The sequence below is a fragment of the Paroedura picta genome, chromosome 2, assembly GCF_049243985.1.
Source record: "Paroedura picta isolate Pp20150507F chromosome 2, Ppicta_v3.0, whole genome shotgun sequence".
Taxonomy (NCBI): Eukaryota; Metazoa; Chordata; class Lepidosauria; order Squamata; family Gekkonidae; genus Paroedura; species Paroedura picta.
The window spans coordinates 161256216-161280087 of NC_135370.1; the positions used below are offsets into that span (position 1 = coordinate 161256216).

The window sequence follows — 23872 nt, forward strand, 5'->3', positions numbered from 1 at the left end:
AACATCCTACAGAGGGACAGGGGTGACTGGAATGTGGACGAACTACTGCATTATACTTCGTTCTCAGTCAAGTAATTCATGGTCCTCTTGGAGGATTGTCCATAGTCTCCAAGGGGCTCGCTGTAGTGAGGTTGGAGGAAGAAGAATAAGAGTTGTTTTTTATACCCCGCTTTTCACTATCTTGAGGAGTCTCAAAGTGACTTACAATTGCCTTGCCTTCCTCTCCCCACAACAGACACCCTGTGTGGTAGGTAGGTTTGAGAGAGTTCTGACAAGACAGCTCTGTGAGAAGCCCAAGATCACCCAGCTGACTGGATATGGAAGAATCAATCTGCCCTCACCACCTTCTTTAACAATTTTATTGCTCTTATTTGATCAATTGCTTCCAGTAGATAAAAAAGCTGTGCTGGATCGGGACAATGGCCCATTCAGCAAAATAGTCTATCAGACAGTGGCCTAAATCCAATTGTTACCATGAAGTCCACCAGAAACCATTCCACTGGACCCCCAAACACTAGGAATGCAGAATATCCTTGCCCCAGATCAGCTGTGCCTTGTGGCTAACAGCCACTGGCAGACCTCTGCTCCATATTTTTATCCAATTTTTGTTCAACATTTTTAGGCACCCTCCGTACCTGCTGGTCCAGAGTTACGGGCTGGGTTGTCACCAGTATGTGGAAGACACCCAGATCTATCTCCTCATGGATGGCAACCCAGAATCCCCCCAGGATACATTTGCCTGATATGTGGAAGCTGTGACTGGATGGCTGGAGCAGAGTCACCTGAAATGCAACTCCCCCATGATGGAAGTCCTGTGGCTGGGTAGGAAGGCAACAGAGTAGGAAGCACACCTGCCAAACTTGGCAGGCTTAACATCTCTCCCTCAGCCAGGAATCTGGAGGTCATCTTGGATGCCTCATTATCAATGGAGTCCCAGGTCACAGGACTATCCCATATAACATTTTTCCATCTATGATCAAATCACACCCAGATTCGCCAAGAGTGATTTATAATCATAGAATCATAGAATCGTAGAGTAGGAAGGGACTTCATGGGTCATGTAGTACAACCCCCTGCATTATGCAGGACACTCACATCCCCATCGGTCATCCACTGTAACCTGCCACTACCTTGAATCTTCACAGAATCAGCCTCTCCATCAGATGGCTATCCAGCCTCTGTTTAAAAATTTCCAAAGATGGAGAACCCACCACCTCCCAAGGAAGCCTGTTCCACTGAGAAACCACTCTAACTGTCAGGAACTTCTTCCTGATTTTTAGACGGAATATCTTTTGAACTAATTTCACGCCATTGGTTCTGGTCCATCCCTCTGGGGCAAAAGAGAACAACTCTGCTCCATCCCCTATATGGCAGCCTTTTAAATACTTGAATGTGGCTATCAGATCCCCTCTCAGTCATCTGATAGCCATTTAAAGGTATTTAAGACAGTTTAATGTAAAAGGAAGTGCAATTCAGCTTGGATTTGTTCAAAAAGTGTCCAAATCAACTTTGATGATGTACTTTTTGGACTGCCTGAAATAAATCGCACATGCGTAGTCATGGCAGGGAAAATGGCTAGAGAGTTTGGAGACAGCAAGTCCCTAGGAGTGAACAGGTTGTCTTTTGTACAACCCTAGTAACAGAAGACCCTTTATTGCTTAGGTCTGCAAAGAGACTTAGGTCTGCAAAGCTATGTGTAGGTATCCATTAGCACATTGAGGTTTCCTTCTCAGACATGATAGATAACATAATAAAATATTGTGCTGCATGTCGAAATCAAATGTGTAAATTCCCTAACCTGCGTAGAAAAGAAATATTATTGATATATCCAGTAGAAGAAGAAGAAGAAGAAGAGTTGGTTCTTATATGCCGCTTTTCCCTACCCGAAGGAGGCTCAAAGCGGCTTACAGTCGCCTTCCCATTAACCTCCCCACAACAGACACCCTGTGGGGTGGGTGAGGCTGAGAGAGACCTGATATCACTGCCCGGTCAGAGCAGTTTTATCAGTGCCGTGGCGGGCCCAAGGTCACCCAGCTGGCTGCATGTGGGGGAGTGCAGAATCGAACCCGGCATGCCAGATTAGAAGTCGGCACTCCTAACCACTACACCAAACTGGCTCTCTTAATTTTAGAAAGGTAAAGCTATCTCCTGTGCAAGCACCGGGTCATGTCTGACCCTTGGGGTGATGCCCTCCAGCGTTTTCATGGCAGACTCAATACGGGGTGGTTTGCCAGTGCCTTCCCCAATCATTACCGTTTACCCCCCAGTAAGCTGGGTACTCATTTTACCGACCTCAGAAGGATGGAAGGCTGAGAGAACCTTGAGCCGGCTGCTGGGATTGAACTCCCAGCCTCATGGGCAAAGCTTTCAGACGGCTGCCTTACCACCCTGCACCACAAGAGGCTCCAAATGGAGATAGCCCCCCCTTTTCTTCTCACATTAAAAGTTTTCTTTCAATTCTCAATATTTATTAGTAATTACCATTGTTTACCTTTGAAGTAAATATAGTTTACTAGAACCATTAGAGTATCTGGATCTAGTCCTTAGACTGCATGGGTGATTTTCTCATTAGATTTGTTCTTTACGTAATCATTGATATCGTCTTCTGCTGCTGCGGTGTTTTAAATTAATCGGAATGCCTTCAGCTTCATAAAAGGTTATGACATCATTCTGAAATTTAGGCTGCAATGGCAATGTTTCTTCTATGAAAAAGGCATTCCCAATGTTCATCTGTGTGACATTATTGGGTTGGTTAAGGATGTGGATTATTCTTTTAAATGCTCCATGGATCTCATTCTCTGCAATGTCTGACAGGTTGAAACCAAGTCCATTAAAGACCTGGTGACGGGTTTCATCTTTAGCACCCAGGGCTAGCAGGACTAAGGAAGTGGAGATGCTCAGGGGAGAGAAGAAAATATTTTTGGGAGCTGGATCGGAAGCGATGAATTTGTACAATCTGAATAAAAAATCAGCATTTATATTGATTATCTTTAGTCCAGTTGGTTCAGTTCTCTGTCTTTCTTCTGGAATTGTTTGGCACGAGGAGTAAATTTCTGAAAACTGTAAAATGTAAAGGAATTTGAGATTATTATTCACCTGAAATTTGTTAAAGAGTTTTATTATTTTAGTTATCAAAACATTCTGAGTATCTTAGTATGTGGATGAAATGGTTAGAAAAATAAAGAATGTTATAAATATTGCAAAACTTAAGAAAACAAAAGTATTTTATAATAAAGTTGAGGCTAATTTTGTGGAGTTATAACCATTGACCTTAATTTCAGTGTTTTTTTCGGTCAGAAGTTGAAGTATGAAGAGCCAAATTTAGAATCCATTTAAGTTGATTTAGAATCCATTATCCTCAGTGATTTAGAATCCATTATCCTGCTGCTGGCTCACCTTTGATGCTCTCCAGCCACTGCTATGGCTGGGGCTGCCCCTCGGTGTGGCACTGCGCAGCTGCTGCTGGCAGTGCCCCCCAGCAGGTTGTGGGAAGCCGATGGGAAAGCAAGTGGAGCAGGAGCTCAGGTGACAACATCCCTCGGCAAAAGACTACCCCCCACCCAGGCCTCAGTAAATTGTCAAGCGTTGACTGGTCCCCGGTGATAAAAAGGTTGGGGACCACTGCATAGATAACTTGGATAGCGAAATCATAGAATCGTAGAGTTGGAAGGGGCCATCTTGTTAGAATCAAAGAATCATAGAGTTGGAATGCAGGATAAGCCCAAAGCACCCTAAAGCAGGGGTAGTCAACGTGTGGTCCTCCAGATGTCCATGGACTACAATTCCCATGAGCCCCTGCCAGCGTTTTCTGGCAGGGGCTCATATGAATTGTAGTCCATGGACATCTGGAGGTCCACACGTTGACTACCCCTGCCCTAAAGCATCCAAGATGTTCAACTGCCTACTCAATGTAGCAAGAGCATAAAGCATCCAGGATAAGTATTTGTCCATCCACTCTTTGAAGACTGCCAGTGAGGGGGAGCTCACCATCTCCTTAGGTGGACTATTCCACTGTTGAACTACTCTGACTGAAAATTCTTTTCCTGATATCTAGCTGATACTGTTCTATATGTAGATTAAACTCATTACAGTGGTTCCTGTCCTCTGCTGCCAAAAGGAACTGCTCCCTGCCCTCCTCCAAGTGTCAACCTTTCAAATACTTAAAGCGAGCAATCATGACCTCTCTCAACCTCCTCTTCTCCAGGCTGAGCATCCCCAAGTCCCAAGGGCTTGGATCTCATCACTCTCCACTGCACCCCCTCAATATTGTCCATGTTCTTTTTGAAATGAGAACTCCAGAACTGCACAGTACTCCAGGTGAGGTTTGATTAAGGTGTTATACATCTTGTGATTTTTTTTTTACAACTGCATCACACTGTCTGCTCATATTTACATTACAGGCCACAAGTACTTCAAGATCTTGTTCACAAATACTGGTACCTAGAAGTTTATCTCTGCACTTCTCCTTATTGAATTGCATCTTTTTCTTATTTGCCCATTTTCCTAGCATGTACAGGTCTCATTGAACTTTATCTTCTGGGGTACTAACTACTCCTCCCAATTAGGTGTCATCTTTAAATTGAATTAGTGCCACCTCCACCCCATCATCCACATCACTGATAAAATGTTGAAACATACTAGATCCAATACCACGCCCTATGGACCCCACTGCTTACCTTCCTCTAATCTGATGCAACTCCATTGACAAGTACTGTTGGGCTGTGGTTCTCCAACCGGTTCACGATCCACCCAACGATTAAAAAATCCAGTCTGCAGTCTTCCAGTTTACCCATCAGAGCATCATGGGAAACCCTGTCAAAAGCCTTACTGAAATCCAAGTAAACCACATTAAGTGAGTTTCTACAATCTAGTAAGTGCACCCCTTGGTCAACGAAGGAAACTAGGTTGGTCAAGCTGGACCTGTTGGAGAAAAATTCATGCTGACTTTTCCAGGTTACCAAGTCTTTGTAATGCCTACTAATTCATATCTCTCTGTCTGCATAAATATATGTAGAATCCAGCAAAGTAAGTCTCTGTTGCATTTAAGATGATCAATAGAAAGAGACTGTGGACCAGTTTCTAACATATCAACTCAAGCAGGAGACTCTTGACCACATCCTGGAATTGTTCAGCCAATCAGAAGCAGAATCATTGAGCCTGGTGTCCCTGTTCCCAAGTCAGCCATCCTCTCCCAAAGGATACCCTGGACAATGGTATCAAAAGCCACCAACACATCCAAGAGAATGAATAGAGAAGCACTGTGCTTGGTGGTCTCTTTATGAAGATCACTGGCCAGGGTGACCAAGGCTGTTTCTCTCTCAAACCTAAACCTGAATCCAAATTAAAATAGATCTGGAAATAAGAAGCTGAAAATGTGTTTAAAATTCTACAATTAACCCATGATATATTTTTAGGGTATGTTTCCAAGTAACGTTTTACCTTAATACAACTTCTAGATTTGAGTTTGGTGGATTTGACAAATTAATGGAGGCTTGGTCTTTCTATGGTAGGTAGCCAAGGTGGTTAAATTAATTTCTTTATTTAGAAACAAACAGACAAATGAAACTTCCATGTTCAAAGGCAGAGACATTTTCTGTGAAGGGACAGCAGGATGGTAGGATCTTGTCAATTGACTTAACCAGTGTCCAATATTGACTGTTAAACAGAGCAAACATGCATCATGAAAAGGACTGAGGGATCAAACTCTGAAGCTACACATTTGCTTCTGCAGTTTGCACAATGTTGTAAATGCATAGTTAATGTTATTTGAGGTTATCTGACTGCTTCCTAACCTGAAGGTCTCATACCATTAATTTTTCTCTCAGCCCAATGTGAGCCAATGAGACAACACTAGGTTTCCTAATACAGCAGTTTGTTTCTTGTGTTTCTCTTGAAAAATATGAAAGAGGACTCTATATTTTAATTTTTTTTCTCATGACATCAAACCTCACAACCTGCTGCCCAATTATGCTTCTATATAATAGATCCATTTCTTATTCTGTGTGTTTTCTGAGGAAGCAAAAGGACTGGACAGGCAAGAAAGATCAACTCCCGATGTCAGAAACCCAGAGAAGAGATTGCTTTTACCTTATGTTTTTGTATGTGTAAAAAAATGTAAAGGTATCCCCTGTGCAAGCACCGAATCATGTCTGACCCTTGGGGTGACACCCTCTAGCGTTTTCATGGCAGACTCAATACAGGGTGGTTTGCCAGTGCCTTCCCCAGTCATTACCGTTTACCCCCCAGCAAGCTGGGTACTTATTTTACCGACCTTGGAAGGATGGAAGGCTGAGTCAACCTTGAGCCGGCTGCTGGGATCAAACTCCCAGCCTCATGGGCAGAGCTTCAGACTGCATGTTGGCTGTCTTCTACCTGTGCCACAAGCGGCTCATGTGTATGTGTAAAGTACTATCAAATCAGATAGCTGAAATACAACTTTAACTTTTAATTAACAACACAAACTATTTACATTTTTTAAAATTACAGCACAATCAAATATTCTCTTAATCCCCTATTAGCCCTTCTCCTGCAAGCCGCTTCTCCTGGCGTATCTCACCAATCCATCCCAATTTCCCTATACAGATTGCCTTCTCTAAGTTCAACCCACTTGTCAAGATGTTACAATTCAAAACCCCCTGGATGTATTGGTTCAAATTGATGTTGTTTGAATGAACTTATTAGCTTTAACATTAAGGTCAGTTTTCTGAGAGATCTGATTATTCCCATGAAGAAGACCCATGCGATTGAGATTTCCCTGTGTCATGTTTGACCTTAGAAAGGTCAGAATCCAGTAGCACCTTTAAGACCAACAAAGATTTATTCAAGGTGTGAGCTTTTGAGTGCAAGCACTCTTCCTCAGACTATGAGCTGACCATCATGACAGTAGGAATATATAAGCAAAAGTTAATCCTGTTACATTAGTCATGATGGTCAGTTCATAGTCTGACGAAGAGTGGTTGCACTCGAAAGCTCACGCCTTAAATAAATCTTTGTTGGTCTTAAAGGTGTGCTGGACTCTGATTTGATTGTGCTACTTCAGACCAACAGGGCTACTCATTTGAATCTATCCTTAGAAAAGTCCTTATTCTACAAAGGCACCAGAATTTCATAAAAGATTTTCATGTAGAAATCCTTAGGTGATGGAAACAGGTGAGGATCTCACCCAGCATCAGCTAGTTGTGCAGGCTTTTTGTACTCTCTCAATCTTAATCTAAGTTTTGCAGCCATGACTGCCTGGGACTAGAAGTATTCAACATTGTTCTGCTGTTGCTTTGTACTTTCCATTTCAGGAGCAAGAAGAAGTTCTGCTTGACGGAACTGCAGATTGCGTCTTTGAAGAGCTGTGTTTAATGTGTCCAAACAAAAGCATCAGTAACTGTAGCATGAAGGAAAAAGCCAATTTCAATGAAGTCTGAGCATATTCAATTGCTGTCGCTCCAGGATCCCCTCTCGGGAACATGCAGGATTAGGTCTCATTCATATCACATATAGAAAAAGTCACCCAGAAAAGCTGCATTAGCATGTTTGGGGTTTCCAGGGAATATTTACTTCACTGCTGGGTTCATAACTTTAGCCATGAAGATAAAATGGTGCAGGGGCTCATTAGTAATCAGCATTAAGAACGGTCTGTTGCATTTGATGACTGGAGGAGTAAAAATTCTGCCAGAATGATATACAAATTCTAAAACAGTGACGGCGGCCGCCTCAGTGCCTCCCTCTTGAACATCCAGCTCTGCCTTGTGAACAGCCTGCAGGGGAAGAGCAAAATTTTGTTTAATAGTTATGCAATATTTACACGATTTCCGTCTTTCTAGGAAATGGAAGAAGATAATGGTGAACATGCATTCTTTCTACAGCTGTGAGGATGTGATAATCACCATTCCCTTTCGTGGAAATTCCAATTAATGAATTTATTAATTAATGAAGCCCTACAGGCTTCATAGCACTGTCTCAGGGGGACCACAACAAGGGGGTAGCCTGATTGCTCAAGGAGGGGCCCAGATCTTAATTGCCCTGGACAGAGCCAAAGAGCCAAAGAGCTGGTAGAACTGCTCCGTTTTACAGGGTCTGCAGAACTGGGACAGTTCCATCAGGGACTTAGCTCTCCTGGGGACTCTTTCCACCAGGTCAGGGCCAGGACTGAAATGGTCCTGGCCCTGACCTGGTGGAAAGAGTCCCCAGGAGAGCTAAGTCCCTGATGGAACTGAAATGGTCCTGGCCCTGGTCAAGACTAGGTGCATTTTCCTCAGGCCAGGGACCTCTAACAAATTAGGACCCGCAAAGTGGAGCACCTTGTGGGGGGCATATGGGGGGCATCTTTTAAAAGTAAAAGATATAGCCAATGTGGCTCCAAACAATTCCCATACTTACTTTGGAAACCCTTAGATTTCGATGTCCAGTAATTCCAGACAGATCAGCACGGTCATCAAAGACATCATTCATACCTTGTTTCTTCATTAAATCTTTGACATCATAGGATCCAGAAATGGAAAATTTTGGAAGATACAATTGAATTTCCCTATTTAATAGCAAACAAATGAGAAACATATGTACGTTGGGGAGATAATGTTCAGTGGGGAAAATATTTCAATTGTCTGAGTTACATAGAATTAGGGGTAATTTAGAACTTTTATTTTAGAATCATGGCTTCTTTGTTTGCTTATTGATTTAATTTCTTTATGATGGCGAGTAAGAAATTAATAATAATAATAATAATAATAATAATAATAATAATAATAATAATAATAATAATAATAATAATAATAATAATAATATGCCAAGGTTGGCAGCCTTATTGAGTTGGAGCCTGGCAGAGGTGGTAGAGTCAAAACGTTGGAAAGGGTCAAAACGTTTTTCAGCAACCAGTAAGCTACGTGGGTTGGTTCCAAATGTCAACAAGACTGAATCTTCCAAAGAAAAGTGAAAAAGATGCGTGGTCATGCAGGAAAAATGGTTAGAGAGTTTGGAGACGGTAAGCCAGCTTGTTGCAGTGGTTAAGAACTGTGGCTTCTGGGGAGAACTGAAGATGGCGCCATAAAAAAAAGCTGGACTTCTGTTCAGCTCTTAAGCCATGCCGAGGGTCAGGAGCTTCTGCACCTGGCTGACCTGAGCAGATACGCAAATCTGCTCACCGGTCGCCCCAGAAACCGGGAACGGCATCCTGAGGGTCCTACAGATCCGTGGGGAGATAGGAAGACCGACCTCCCTGGATTAATAGCGGCGTGTGCTCAAGGTCACGATGGCGTCTTTGTCGCAAACAACTTTACAAGCTTGAAATGACCAGCTGACCTTACATTCTTCCCAGACCATCATTTACCAGATCGACAGGAGCAGAAGCTGACAGAAGCTGGAATATGCAACAGTAAGAATTGAAAGCTTTCTGGCTTTTCTCTCTCTTCTCCCACAAGCTCTTCCCTCCCCCCCCCCAACCAATTCACAAGCGAATTCCTTCTTTCGCCGAGTGAGAGACTCCCAGCTAATTATACCCATTAACCAAACAAAGAGAGTGCTTTGAAGATTTATTGGTGAAAGTTCAGTGGGGGAATTTGACTTGATACGGAGATCGACAAACTGATAATTTGGGATCGCTCGTGCTCCCGCGAGACGTCACGAGACTTTCTGTTTATAGTTTGTGACTGCCTAGAACTATGGAAGAATTAACTAAGGCACAGCTTTTCCATTTGTTATTCAAAGGAAACTCAGAGATACTGAAAGCAGTCAATAAGCTGGAAAAGGAAATTCGTGGGACTAAGGGGGAACTTTTGGATGGAGCCCAAGGTCCGGAGAGACCAGCTGATGACGTAGCTCAGCTAACAGTAAATCAAGTGAAACTTCAATGTCTGGAAGTTAATCAACTGGAGGGAGAGAGTGCCAGAGATGTAAAAACCCAAAGTACCTTTAAAGAACCTGGGAAAACAGATTCAAGGAAGGAAAGTACCGAAAACCTGGAAGTCTATTCAGAGCAGGAAATGACTTGGATCAGCAAAATAAAAAGAGTCTATTCAAAAGCGACAGCAACTAGGAAGCTATCAGGAGATATTTCTGTGCGACCAGAGGAAGAGATCCAGATTGACAAAGGGTTCAGAGCCCCCTCAAAGGCGATTACAAGCAAGAATCAAGTAAGAGATTTCTTTGGCCCTGACAGAAGGACAATCAGAAATACTCTACTATGGAAAAAAACACAATTTCATTTTCTGCGACTACCTGAAAGATGAGCTGAACAATGGAGTATTCTCCTGGCTTTCTGTGGGAAAAATAGCAGCAGTAACCTTTAGGACAGGTCCAATATATGAAGGGAACTGACTTTATATCATTTAAGACAATAATAGAATATATCCTTATAATAGATTATACCCTCCTATGAATCAACAACTACTTTGTTAAGAAAGATGGTAATAACTCCTAGATCAGGATTAATATGCGATGGGAATTGAATATGTATGTTAATATGTATGCTAAAAGAGGATGACAAACCATATTTTATAGGCATTAACAAGACGACAGTAGTAATTCTTGGGTCAGGGCCAATTTATGAAGGAGACTGACCTAATATCATTTAAGATAATAACAGAATGTATTCCTATAACAGATCATACTCTCATATGTATTAACAATCACTTGGCTAAGAAAAATGGTAAAAACTTCTAGATTAGGAATAATATGTGATGGGAACTAAATATCTATGTTAAAAGAGATGGCAAACCATATCAACTGGTCGCTTTTTCTTTACAACTTCTCTGTAAATGCTTTATATAACAATAAACAATAAAATTATTATTAAAAAAAAAGAACTGTGGCTTCTAATTTGGAGAGCCTGGTTTGATTCCCTGCTCTTCCCCTACATGCAGCCAGCTGGGTGACCTTGGGCTCGCCACGGCACTGATAAAGCTGTTCTGACCGAGCAGTAATATCAGGGCTCTCTCAGCCTCATCTCCCTCATAGAGTGTCTGTTGTGGGTGGAGGAAAGCAGCATATAAGAAGAAACTCTTCTTCTAACTTGGTAAGCCGGGTTCGATTCTGCACTCTCCCACATGCAGCCAGCTGGGTGACTTTGGGCTCTGGAAGAAACAACTCTTCTGCTGGCAGCATGTAGACTGGATGTCTGCCTTATATGTTTATCTTTTGTGCAATTGTAGTGACTGCAGCCCCTTTATTGCTGTTGAGAAGTTGCACAACTCTGACCGTTTACACACTGGAGATTTCATGCCGGGCTACAGGCTGGAGTTTTAGTCGTGGCAGGTTGCCCCACCTCTTCCTGCACCCACATGGGGAGCATTTGGGCTGGTGCACCTCATCCACCCTCGATTTGTGCTCCTGCATGGGAGCTGGGGCAGAGAAATTCCAAGTGCATAAACGGTCTATGTGTATTCACCCATGAGCTCACTGAGGCATCTGTCTCACTGAAGACATCAGCTGCCATAGATAGTGTAATATGATATTCCACTGCATGTAAAAATTAAATGCAGCAAATTCCCAAAATGGTCCCTGGACAATAGAGATCATTGGTATATCCAGTATCTTAGTAGTAAAGAGAATGGATATTTGTCCTGATTAGTATAAATTGCTATTAGGTAAAAAAAAAAATCATGGTTATTGTACTGTGAAGGATCTTGAGTGGATTTAAAACAAATACTTTTTAAAAATCCTGTATGGATGTATAAATAATGCAGCAGCCATTCTAAAAATAACAGAACGTGAAAACTTACTCATGTTTCATAGCAGGTTCCCATTTGAGAAAAAGCTCTGTTGACAAGGCATCCTCCACAGCCTTCATTTTCCCTTGGTCCGGTAGTATAATCCAAGCTGAGTACTCTTCATTGTAAGGCACTCTGACCACCCAATAATGAAGGGAATCATCATAGAGATAATCATAATAACCTTCACGGTACATCATGTTGACCTTCACCGTTGTGGTTGCATCAACAAAGAAATCTGTTTCCCGGGTCAATTCTGGGTCAAAAGGGTTTTTCCAGGGAGCTAAAGTGAAAAATAATAGATACATCGAGTAGGGTTAAAATGGATTCTCATGAATGCACCTTACTGCAAGATAGCTACATGCTTCATTGTAAGAGGACACAAGAAGAAGAAGAAGAAGAAGAAGAAGAAGAAGAAGAAGAAGAAGAAGAAGAAGAAGAAGAAGAAGAAGAAGAAGAAGAAGAAGAAGAAGAAGAAGAGTTGGTTCTTATGTGCCGCTTTTCTCTACCCAAAGGAGTCTCAAAGCGGCTTATATTCACCTTCCCTTTCCTCTCCCCACAACAGACACCCTGTGAGGGAGGTGAGGCTGAGAGAGCCCTGATATTACTGCTCAGTCAGAACAGCTTTATCAGTGCTATGGGGAGCCCAAGGACACCCAGATGGCTGCATGTGGGGGAGTGCAGAATTGAACCTGCCCTAAAGGCAGGAGGCCATGAATTCTCAGGTCCAATTAAAGAAGGCATCATGTAAGACAGCCGAGTAACAAAACATGAATTGGCAAAAGTACTTGTAAATGAAGCAACTCAACATGCAATCCAAAAGAAAGATTTATATCCTGTCAGACTGCTCAGTGATGCCTTCCTCAATGGCCTGAGGATCATCAGAGGTCAATGGCTCTTCCACCAATGACACCTCCTGCCTTTTACCTGAGGAAGACTCTGTATTTCGAAGGAAGGCTGTGGAAGGAATTGATAGGACCCAAGCTGAAATGTCCTGCTGTAGAACTTAGCCATTCTGAACAACACAGCTAAATTTCATCACATTTCATCATTTTTACTCTGCAGCCAACCACCCCCTGCTCTAATTAAGAAGCATGGAAATTCAGGATGCCAGTGCAGGTCATTCTCCCTCTTTTGGTTTCCTTTCTGCTGTAATAATTTCCTTACAGCTCTCAGCCATGTCATTTGCTTGGCATATAGACAGTTCATCTCTCTCCTGCCATCAATATATATTAGTAATTACTATTGTTTACCTTTGAAATAAACATAGTTTACAAGAACCATTAGAGTATTTGGATCTAGTCCCTGAACTGCTTCAGTGATTTTCCCATTAGTTTTGTTCTTTACGTGATTATTGATATCGTCTTCTGCTGCTGTGCTGTTCTTGAAATTTGTTGGAATGCCTTCAGCTTCGTAAAAGGTTATGACATCATTCTGAAATTTAGGCTGCAATGGCAATGTTTCTTCCATGAACAAGGCATTTCCGATATTCATCTGTGTGACATTATTGGGTTGGTTAAGCGTGTGGATTATTCTTTTAAATGCTCCATGGATCTCACTCTCTTCAATGTCTGATAGACTGAAACCAAGTCCATTGAAGATCTGGTGGTGGGTTTCATTTTTAGCACCCAGGGTCAGCAGGGCAAAGGCCGTGGTGATGCTCAAGGGAGAGAAAAAAACATTTTTGGGAACTGGATCTGAAGTTATGAGATTGTACAATCTGAATAAAAAATCAGCATTTATCTTGGATATCTTTAGTCTAGTTGGTTCGGTTCCCTGGCCTTCTTCCAGAGGCTGTTGCTGAGGTTCAGGTGGGTTTGGCTCTCCATTGTGCTCCAGCTCCTCATGATGTCCTGGGACGTGATGACAATGGACTTGAAGACCAGTTAGGAGCAAGGAGAGGCAGAGGGTGAACTTCATTGGAATTGTTAGTGGCATGAGAAGGAGTAAATTTCAGTAAGCTGTATAATGCAAAGGAATTTGTGATTAGAAAACATCCAAAATTTGTTAAAGGGTTTTATTATTTTAATTATCAAAATATGTGCTTGAAAGGTTGAGAAAAATAAAGTTATACCTATTGCAAAGCTCAAAAGAATAAAAGAAAGTTCCAGTCCATTGGCACATTTTAAGACCTACATAGTTTTATTCAAGTACCAAGTACAAATCTTATATCTTTTTTTAAAAAACCTCTGTGCCTTAAAGTTTCCACTGGACTCGCTTTGTTCTGCTGCTTCAGACCAATACAGCTACTCATTTGAAATCTAAAATAACAAAACTATTTTACAATATTGTTGGAGCTTATTTGAAGAGCATTGCCATCTTCCTTCATGCAGCTTTATTATTCTTTTTGGTCAGAAGTTTAAACCTGATGAGCACAAGTTAGAATCCATTAAAATCTACTGTCATCTGCCATGTGGTTTGAATTGCACCACAGAAACTCAGCCCTACATTCAATGAAAGAAATGTTTCATATTCTTTGAACCTAGAAAAAACTGTTTGGGATAAGAATATCTTCTTGACTTTCTGGGTAACAGAACTGTCTGTATTCTACCTTGGCTAAACTATCGTATGTTACGAATTGTGTTACATTGTCTCCTGGTTTACAGAATCTACAGAGTGGTAGAGATTTCTCTGTTACCTTGCTCTGAGATACTCTATCCCATACTTTGATCCACATGTAATAAAACAGTCCAGTCAGTCTAACAAAGAAATAAATTAAATATTAAATGTAGATGAATCTAGCTGTTTGCTTTACACATCAGAGATGTTTCCAAGCATGCTAATGGAGTCTTAATGATTGTTATAGATCATGTTATTTCACTCCTACAGCAAGTGTATACATTTAACATTTATATAATATAATATAAAACATACTAAATATCATCAGACAACCTAAGTAAGTAAAGCAAGTAAATCAAAACAAACCTCTAATAGTCATTCAGTAACAAGAATCAAGACAGATCTAAATTTTTATTCAGTCCATGTGGTACTAATGATTTTAATGTGAAGGCCAGTCTCGCTAATTCCTGCAGTAATATTTTGTACATTAGTTCTATCGGATTTGTTGGGCTTATATATTGAAATAAAACAACATATGTGAAATCGCTAACTGTGTCAGATGCTTCCTGAAAAAGTTTAACTGGAGGTGCTTCCTCAATTGCTTTGTGTATTCTAGAACAGGGGTAGTCAACCTGTGGTCCTCCAGATGTCCATGGACTACAATTCCCATGAGCCCCTACCAGTGTTTGCTGGCAGGGGCTCATGGGAATTGTAGTCCATGGACACCTGGAGGACCGCAGGTTAACTACCCCTGTTCTAGAAGGTTGTTTAACCTTTAAGGAATGCTGGCATTATTCTATATAATGGAGCCCACATTTACATATTATTCAGTAGAGTGAATTATGTGAGTTACAATTACTAAATTGTTTAAGAATTAAAACAGCTCATTAAATTCCAGCTTACTTCTGGAATTTCTATTTTTTTCAGTTTGTATAATAAAAGAACAAATTCTGCAGTAGCCATATTTAAAACAACCCACTGTTTCTGAATGTTCAACATGTGGATTCAATGTCAGAGTGTGTAATTAAATCACCCTAATTGAAACTCACCTAACTCACCTAATACTGTCGATTTAATAATCTGTAATATGTAAGCAATAGAAATATCTCTAATGAGGCTGGAGTCTGTTTACAGTATGCCTTTTGTTCTCATTATTTTTGTTATCTTTAGCATAAAACTGGAGGGGTGAGTTTAAAAGTTATTGTTGAGATATACTTTTTAACAGAATGAAAACCGTGAGTTATTGAAACTTTTGAGAAAAAGAGAGGTTGAAACAGACATTTAAACCGAGGAGGTCCATCATCACATCTTTGACATTCAACCTTTATAAATTCAAAAATGTTATGTCTCTGTGTTTCTGCCTTCAAATCTACAAGGCCCAGAGATCTGAAAGAGTTCCACCAAGGACTTTTTGTGTGTGCTGCTCAGACTGTGCAGAAGACCAGTTTACTTTGGTATCGTGATGCAAATCCTTTGTAAGACTAATATAATTCTGCACATGAATTCCTGTTCATTACTTTTTTCATGTTTATTCATACACTGATTTAGACACTTGTTTTGTATACATCAGGGGACCTCAACCCCCGGTCCGCAGCCCGGTACCGGGCCGCAAAGGCCATGGTACTGGGCCGCCAGTGGCCGCACCTGCCTCCCCCCCCGCAGCGAGAGGGAGGGAAGAGGCAGGCACGGCCGCTGGCACGCCAGCGACGCAAACGCGCACGCGCGGAGCCGCCGCACATGCGTGTTTGTGCCCCCTGCTGGCAAAAATGCGCATGCGCGGCAGTTCCGTGCGTGCGCGTTAGCGCCACCTAGTGGCGAAAATGCACGTGTGCAGCGTCTGCGTGTACGTGTTTACATGAAGCTGGGGCGGCCGGGCCGCCGGCTCTCTCTTACCCTCGGAGGCGGTCCCCAACTACAAGAAGGTTGGGGACCGCTGGTATACATTGTTCAATAGTTGTCTTTCCCCTTTTGATGTTATAGCTTTACAGCAATTTACTCTTGTGATTTAGATTTATGACATATTGCTATGGTTCCCTTTAACTTACTTAGTTAATCATCAAAGTCTTTTGGAAAGTGCATGAATATGACTTGATTGAAATAGCAAATAATGAATATCATACTCACAGAGTCTTCCTGAAGAAATGTATCACAATCACCTATGATACTCCTTCCTTTTCCACTTATCTAGCATATTTATGTGGCCAGTGCCCTGTATTAACCATTAAGCTGAGCAAATATTGATTATGTGTGTTTTTTAAAACTCAACCTGTTTTTTCAGCTGAACCAGCATGTTGGAGAGATGGTAAAAAAGGGTACAAGTTCTACATGCAACTTGGAAAGCTAAGTATATGTAGAATAAAACAAAGCATGTTGTGTTTAATATGATCAATGGAAAAAGACTGAAAGAGGACTCTATATTTTAAAATTTTGCTCATGACAACATACCTCACAATATGCTGCCCAATAATGCTTCTATATAATAGATCCATTACGTATTCTGTGTGTTTTCTGAGGAAGCAGAAGGACTGGACAGGCAAGAAAGATCAACTCCCAATGTAAGAAACCCAGAGACGAGACTGCTTTTACCTTATGTGTTTGTATGTGTAAAGTACTATGAAATCAGATAGCTGAAATACAACTTTAATTAACAACACAATCTATTTACATTTTTTTAAAATTAAAGGTAAAGGTATCCCCTGTGCAAGCACCGGGTCATGTCTGACCCTTGGGGTGATGCCCGCTGGCGTTTTCATGGCAGACTCAATACGGGATGGTTTGCCAGTGCCTTCCCCAGTCATTACCGCTTACCCCCCAGCAAGCTGGGTACTCATTTTACCGACCTTGGAAGGATGGAAGGCTGAGTCGATCTTGAGCCGGCTGCTGGGATCGAACTCCCAGCCTCATGGGCAGAGCTCTCAGACTGCACGTCTGCTGCCTTACCACTCTGCACCACAACAGTACAATAAAATATTCCCTAAATCCTCTATTAGCCCTTCTCCTGCTCCCAGAAGCTTCCTTTCCTGCCATATCCCACCAATGCATCCCAATTTCCCTATACAGATTGCCTTCTCTAAGTAAAACCCACTCGTCAACATGGTACACTTCAAAAACCTCTGTACTTAAATGACACTGAACGTATTGCCTCAACCTTGATCTATGGCCTCATGTTTAGTTTCTGTATGTTTATAATGCTTGGAAACCAGTACCCTGATGATACCTTAAGACACACCTAAAATAGTCCAAGCATGGAAGGATGTTGCTTTGGTAGAACATATAACTCTATATCTAGAGTAAATGTCCTTGACTCAAGTGGGACAAATTCATGAGATCCAATTCTTTTTAATCTCAGAGACTGAATGCTATGGGTTCAAAAGTCATGTTGATTTTCTTAAATTAAGGACACCATCATTTCCAAAGTCAATATTATATCTGTAACTGCAAAAACATAGTCCTGAATAATAAACCCATTTTGCACTCATCATCTGTTTGGAGTCATGGCGATTTAATTGGTACAATCCTAAACAGGGATAAAACACAACACATTGAATGTTTAAAAAACTGAAAGTAACTGAAAACTTTACAGGTTGATACATTCCTTCATTGGGAACTTAAATGTACGGGAGTTGCTGTCAAAATTTGTGGAGATGACACCACAGGCATTAGAAATAAAATTTTGGATTATTTTTTTGAGTCCTGCCCACCCTCATGGGGATTGTCTACAGGGGGTAGTTCCACCAGTTAAAATGACACCCAAACAGTCCTGTTGAACCTTCTGGGAAAATACTTGCTCTAGAGCTGGTAACAAAGATGTAGACTATTGTGAAAGGGAGAATGCAACTGACTGTCAAGAAGTGCATGGATTCAGCACTACTGGAAGTGCTCTTCACTTTCTGCCTCCATTCAACAGAAATCCAAAGAAACAGGCTCTCAGACAAAGCACAATTTATTCAACAACAAGGAACAATTATAGCCATCCCACACAGACTCCGAGATCAGGCTGGAGGAGACCTGTGGCTGCAGAACAGATGTGAACTGGCCACAGGATCACTCCCTCTGAAGAAGAGGCCAGCCTTTGCTGTTGTCTAAAATGGGTGCTCTTTGGAAAACAGAAAATGGCCTAGAAAATCCAGGTCAGGAAAGTGCAGGGTTAGGTTTCATTCATGACACAGAGAGGAAGCGTCACCCAGAAAGGCTGAAATTGCATGCTTTGGGGGTTTTCAGGAAATATTCACCTCAGTGTTGGGTTCATAACTTTTGAAATGAAGGTAAAGTGGTATATTGACATATTAGAAAAGAACAGAAGGAATGGTCTGTCACATCTGATGACTGGAGGAGGAGAGAGTGGGACAGAGAACAATACAGCCTCTAAAACACCACCAGCTGCCTTGGTGCCTCCCTCTTGAACAGTGGCCCGCAACCTTCTTCAGGCTGCGGACCAGCGGTGGGGAGGGCAATCGTCTTTGAACTGACACTCTAGCCAATCAGGGAAGACTGCTTTGCTATCAGGCATGGAGAAAGGAGTTAATTCACAAAAAGCAGAAATCTGCACACTTCCTGATGGCAGGTTTTCAAATATCGAGGCTTATATCCACTTCTGGATATTGCGAGGGAAAGGTAGGGTCACTCTGGATCAATCAATAAATGTGGAAGATCAGAACATTAACATTTCTCTGAATCAAAGTATCTCTGCGAGTATCAAAGGATCACAGCATGAAGCTGGCTCAGCGGGTATTTCCCTAATTTGTTAGTTTTACTTTTTTTCTTTTTTTCTTTTCTTTTTTTTTGGTTTTTACTTGCAGGGAAAATATCCAATAACAGGTTATCCCTGCAATACCATTCAGCCACTTAATGTCTCTGTAGGTGATATACAAAAGAGATCTTTATCTGCAGGTTGTCAGAGACACGCCCCCCAGCCCTTTACTTTTATGTATGTCTGTAAAATGTCATTGAGTCTCTTTCCAACCCCATAAGGTTTTCAAGACAAGGAATGTTCAGAGGTGGTTTGCCATTGACTGCCTCAGAATAGGGACCCTTGACTTCCTTGGTGATCTCTAAGTACTCTGCAGGAAGGACCCTGCTTAGTTTCCAAGATCTGATAAGACTGGGCTTTCCTTGGCCACACAGGTCCAGCCATTTTCTTAAAATTGATAAACATCCTACAGAGGGACAGGGGTGACTGGAATGTGGACGAACTACTGCATTGTACTTCGTTCTCAGTCAAGTAATTCATGGTCCTTTTGGAGGATTGTCCATAGTCTCCGAGGGGCTCGCTGTAGTGAGGTTGGAGGAAGAAGAATAAGAGTTGTTTTTTATACCCCGCTTTTCACTATCTTGAGGAGTCTCAAAGTGACTTACAATTGCCTTGCCTTCCTCTCCCCACAACAGACACCCTGTGTGGTAGGTAGGTTTGAGAGAGTTCTGACAAGACAGCTCTGTGAGAAGCCCAAGATCACCCAGCTGACTGGATATGGAAGAATCAATCTGCCCTCACCACCTTCTTTAACAATTTTATTGCTCTTATTTGATCAATTGCTTCCAGTAGATAAAAAAGCTGTGCTGGATCGGGACAATGGCCCATTCAGCAAAATAGTCTATCAGACAGTGGCCTAAATCCAATTGTTACCATGAAGTCCACCAGAAACCACTGGACCCCCCAAACACTAGGAATGCAGAATATCCTTGCCCCAGATCAGCTGTGCCTTGTGGCTAACAGCCACTGGCAGACCTCTGCTCCATATTTTTATCCAATTTTTGTTCAACATTTTTAGGCACCCTCCGTACCTGCTGGTCCAGAGTTACGGGCTGGGTTGTCACCAGTATGTGGAAGACACCCAGATCTATCTCCTCATGGATGGCAACCCAGAATCCCCCCAGGATACATTTGCCTGATATGTGGAAGCTGTGACTGGATGGCTGGAGCAGAGTCACCTGAAATGCAACTCCCCCATGATTGAAGTCCTGTGGCTGGGTAGGAAGGCAACAGAGTAGGAAGCACACCTGCCAAACTTGGCAGGCTTAACATCTCTCCCTCAGCCAGGAATCTGGAGGTCATCTTGGATGCCTCATTATCAATGGAGTCCCGGGTCACAGGACTATCCCATATAACATTTTTCCATCTATGATCAAATCACACCCAGATTCGCCAAGAGTGATTTATAATCATAGAATCGTAGAGTAGGAAGGGACTTCATGGGTCATGTAGTACAACCCCCTGCATTATGCAGGACACTCACATCCCCATCGGTCATCCACTGTAACCTGCCACTACCTTGAATCTTCACAGAATCAGCCTCTCCATCAGATGGCTATCCAGCCTCTGTTTAAAAATTTCCAAAGATGGAGAACCCACCACCTCCCAAGGAAGCCTGTTCCACTGAGAAACCACTCTAACTGTCAGGAACTTCTTCCTGATTTTTAGACGGAATATCTTTTGAACTAATTTCACGCCATTGGTTCTGGTCCATCCCTCTGGGGCAAAAGAGAACAACTCTGCTCCATCCCATATATGGCAGCCTTTTAAATACTTGAATGTGGCTATCAGATCCCCTCTCAGTCATCTGATAGCCATTTAAAGGTATTTAAGACAGTTTAATGTAAAAGGAAGTGCAATTCAGCTTGGATTTGTTCAAAAAGTGTCCAAATCAACTTTGATGATGTACTTTTTGGACTGCCTGAAATAAATCGCACATGCATAGTCATGGCAGGGAAAATGGCTAGAGAGTTTGGAGACAGCAAGTCCCTAGGAGTGAACAGGTTGTCTTTTGTACAACCCTAGTAACAGAAGACCCTTTATTGCTTAGGTCTGCAAAGAGACTTAGGTCTGCAAAGCTATGTGTAGGTATCCATTAGCACATTGAGGTTTCCTTCTCAGACATGATAGATAACATAATAAAATATTGTGCTGCATGTCGAAATCTAATGTGTAAATTCCCTAACCTGCGTAGAAAAGAAATATTATTGATATATCCAGTAGAAGAAGAAGAAGAAGAAGAGTTGGTTCTTATATGCCGCTTTTCCCTACCCGAAGGAGGCTCAAAGCGGCTTACAGTCGCCTTCCCATTCCCCTCCCCACAACAGACACCCTGTGGGGTGGGTGAGGCTGAGAGAGACCTGATATCACTGCCCGGTCAGAGCAGTTTTATCAGTGCCGTGGCGGGCCCAAGGTCACCCAGCTGGCTGCATGTGGGGGAGTGCAGAATCGAACCCGGCATGCCAGATTAGAAGTCGGCACTCCTAACCACTACACCAAACTGGCTCTCTTAATTTTAGAAAGGTAAAGCTATCTCCTGTGCAAGCACCGGGTCATGTCTGACCCTTGGGGTGATGCCCTCCAGCGTTTTCATGGCAGACTCAATACGGGGTGGTTTGCCAGTGCCTTCCCCAATCATTACCGTTTACCCCCCAGTAAGCTGGGTACTCATTTTACCGACCTCAGAAGGATGGAAGGCTGAGTCAACCTTGAGCCGGCTGCTGGGATTGAACTCCCAGCCTCATGGGCAAAGCTTTCAGACGGCTGCCTTACCACCCTGCACCACAAGAGGCTCCAAATGGAGATAGCCCCCCCTTTTCTTCTCACATTAAAAGTTTTCTTTCAACTCTCAATATTTATTAGTAATTACCATTGTTTACCTTTGAAGTAAATATAGTTTACTAGAACCATTAGAGTATCTGGATCTAGTCCTTAGACTGCATGGTTGATTTTCCCATTAGATTTGTTCTTTACGTAATCATTGATATCGTCTTCTGCTGCTGCGGTGTTTTAAATTAATCGGAATGCCTTCAGCTTCATAAAAGGTTATGACATCATTCTGAAATTTAGGCTGCAATGGCAATGTTTCTTCTATGAAAAAGGCATTCCCAATGTTCATCTGTGTGACATTATTGGGTTGGTTAAGGATGTGGATTATTCTTTTAAATGCTCCATGGATCTCATTCTCTGCAATGTCTGACAGGTTGAAACCAAGTCCATTGAAGACCTGGTGACGGGTTTCATCTTTAGCACCCAGGGCTAGCAGGACTAAGGAAGTGGAGATGCTCAGGGGAGAGAAGAAAATATTTTTGGGAGCTGGATCGGAAGCGATGAATTTGTACAATCTGAATAAAAAATCAGCATTTATATTGATTATCTTTAGTCCAGTTGGTTCAGTTCTCTGTCTTTCTTCTGGAATTGTTTGGCACGAGGAGTAAATTTCTGTAAACTGTAAAATGTAAAGGAATTTGAGATTATTATTCACCTGAAATTTGTTAAAGAGTTTTATTATTTTAGTTATCAAAACATTCTGAGTATCTTAGTATGTGGATGAAATGGTTAGAAAAATAAAGAATGTTATAAATATTGCAAAACTTAAGAAAACAAAAGTATTTTATAATAAAGTTGAGGCTAATTTTGTGGAATATAACCATTGGCCTAAATTTCAGTGTTTTTTTCCGGTCAGAAGTTGAAGTATGAGGAGCCAGATTTAGAATCCATTGTCCTCAGTGAGTTTTGAATTGTCCCACATATGGCTAATTTTAGAAACTCAGCCCTACATTCAATACAAGGAATCTTTCATCTCCTTTAATCACAGAAATAACTGTTTGGGATAAGAATATCTTTTTGACTTTCTGACCATCAAAAGTAAATCCCAATTTCTACCTTGGCCAAGTTATCATGATACCATTTAATTCATCTATGCTATATTGTTCCACATTTTGTTGCATCAACAGATAATAATAAAATTTTATGATCCCCGTGGGAGTAATTTCTCTGCTACCTTGATCTAAGATACTCTATCCCAAACATTGATCCATATGTAATAAAAAATCTTAAGTAAGAAATAAATTAAGTTTTAAATGTAGATGGATGTAGTTGTTTGCTTTAATCATCAAAGCCAACATACAGACATGAAGTACTTTGGAAAGAGCATGGACACGGGTTGTTCACAGTAGCCAGTAATGCATAGCATACTCACAAAGTCTTCAGAAGAATTGTATTACCTCCTCCTATCCTATGATACTCCATTCTTAACCATTTACCTTGCATGTTTATACAGCCAGTGTGCCTTATTAACCATTAAGCTGAGCAAATATTGATTATGTATTTTTCCTAAATCTGCTTGACAGGTTTTTTTTTCATTTGTACCAGCATATTGGACAGACAGTGAGAAAAGGGTACAAGTACTATAGATCAGCGGTCCCCAACCCCCAGTCTGGAGACCGGTATTGGTCCATAGATCAGTCAGTACCGGTCTGTGGCTCCTCCTCGTCCTCTTCCCCAGCTGCTGCCTCGGGGGCAGCCCTGCCACCCTGCTGCTGGCTCACCTTGGATGCTCTCCAGCCACCGCCATGCCTGGGGCTGCCCCTCAACATGGCACTGCGCAGCTGCTGCTGGCAGTGCCCCCCAGCAGCCGGTGGGAAAGCAAGTGGAGCAGGGGCTCAGGTGGCCACATCCCTCGGCAAAAGACTACCCCCCCCCCAGGCCTCAGTAAATTGTCAAGCATTGACTGGTCCCTGGTGATAAAAAGGTTGGGGACCACTGCATAGATAACTTGGATAGCCAAATCATAGAATCATAGAGTTGGAAGGGGCCATCTTGTTAGAATCATAGAATCATAGAGTTGGAAGGGGCCATATAGGCCATC

General features: G+C 41.9%; 1 protein-coding gene across 1 annotated transcript; it reads right to left on the reverse strand.

Annotated features, from left to right (window-relative positions):
• Positions 1-6425: 6425 nt before the first annotated feature.
• LOC143830700 (kallistatin-like) lies at positions 6426-16395 on the reverse strand. Its single transcript, XM_077323569.1, has 5 exons — positions 16377-16395; positions 12947-13654; positions 11706-11976; positions 8371-8518; positions 6426-7748 (listed from the first exon to the last, which is right to left on the reverse strand). Exons 2-5 carry the CDS (start codon positions 13629-13631, stop codon positions 7545-7547), a joined length of 1308 nt encoding a protein of 435 aa, XP_077179684.1. The 5' UTR covers positions 13632-13654; positions 16377-16395; the 3' UTR covers positions 6426-7544.
• Between the last annotated feature and the right edge of the window lie 7477 nt (positions 16396-23872).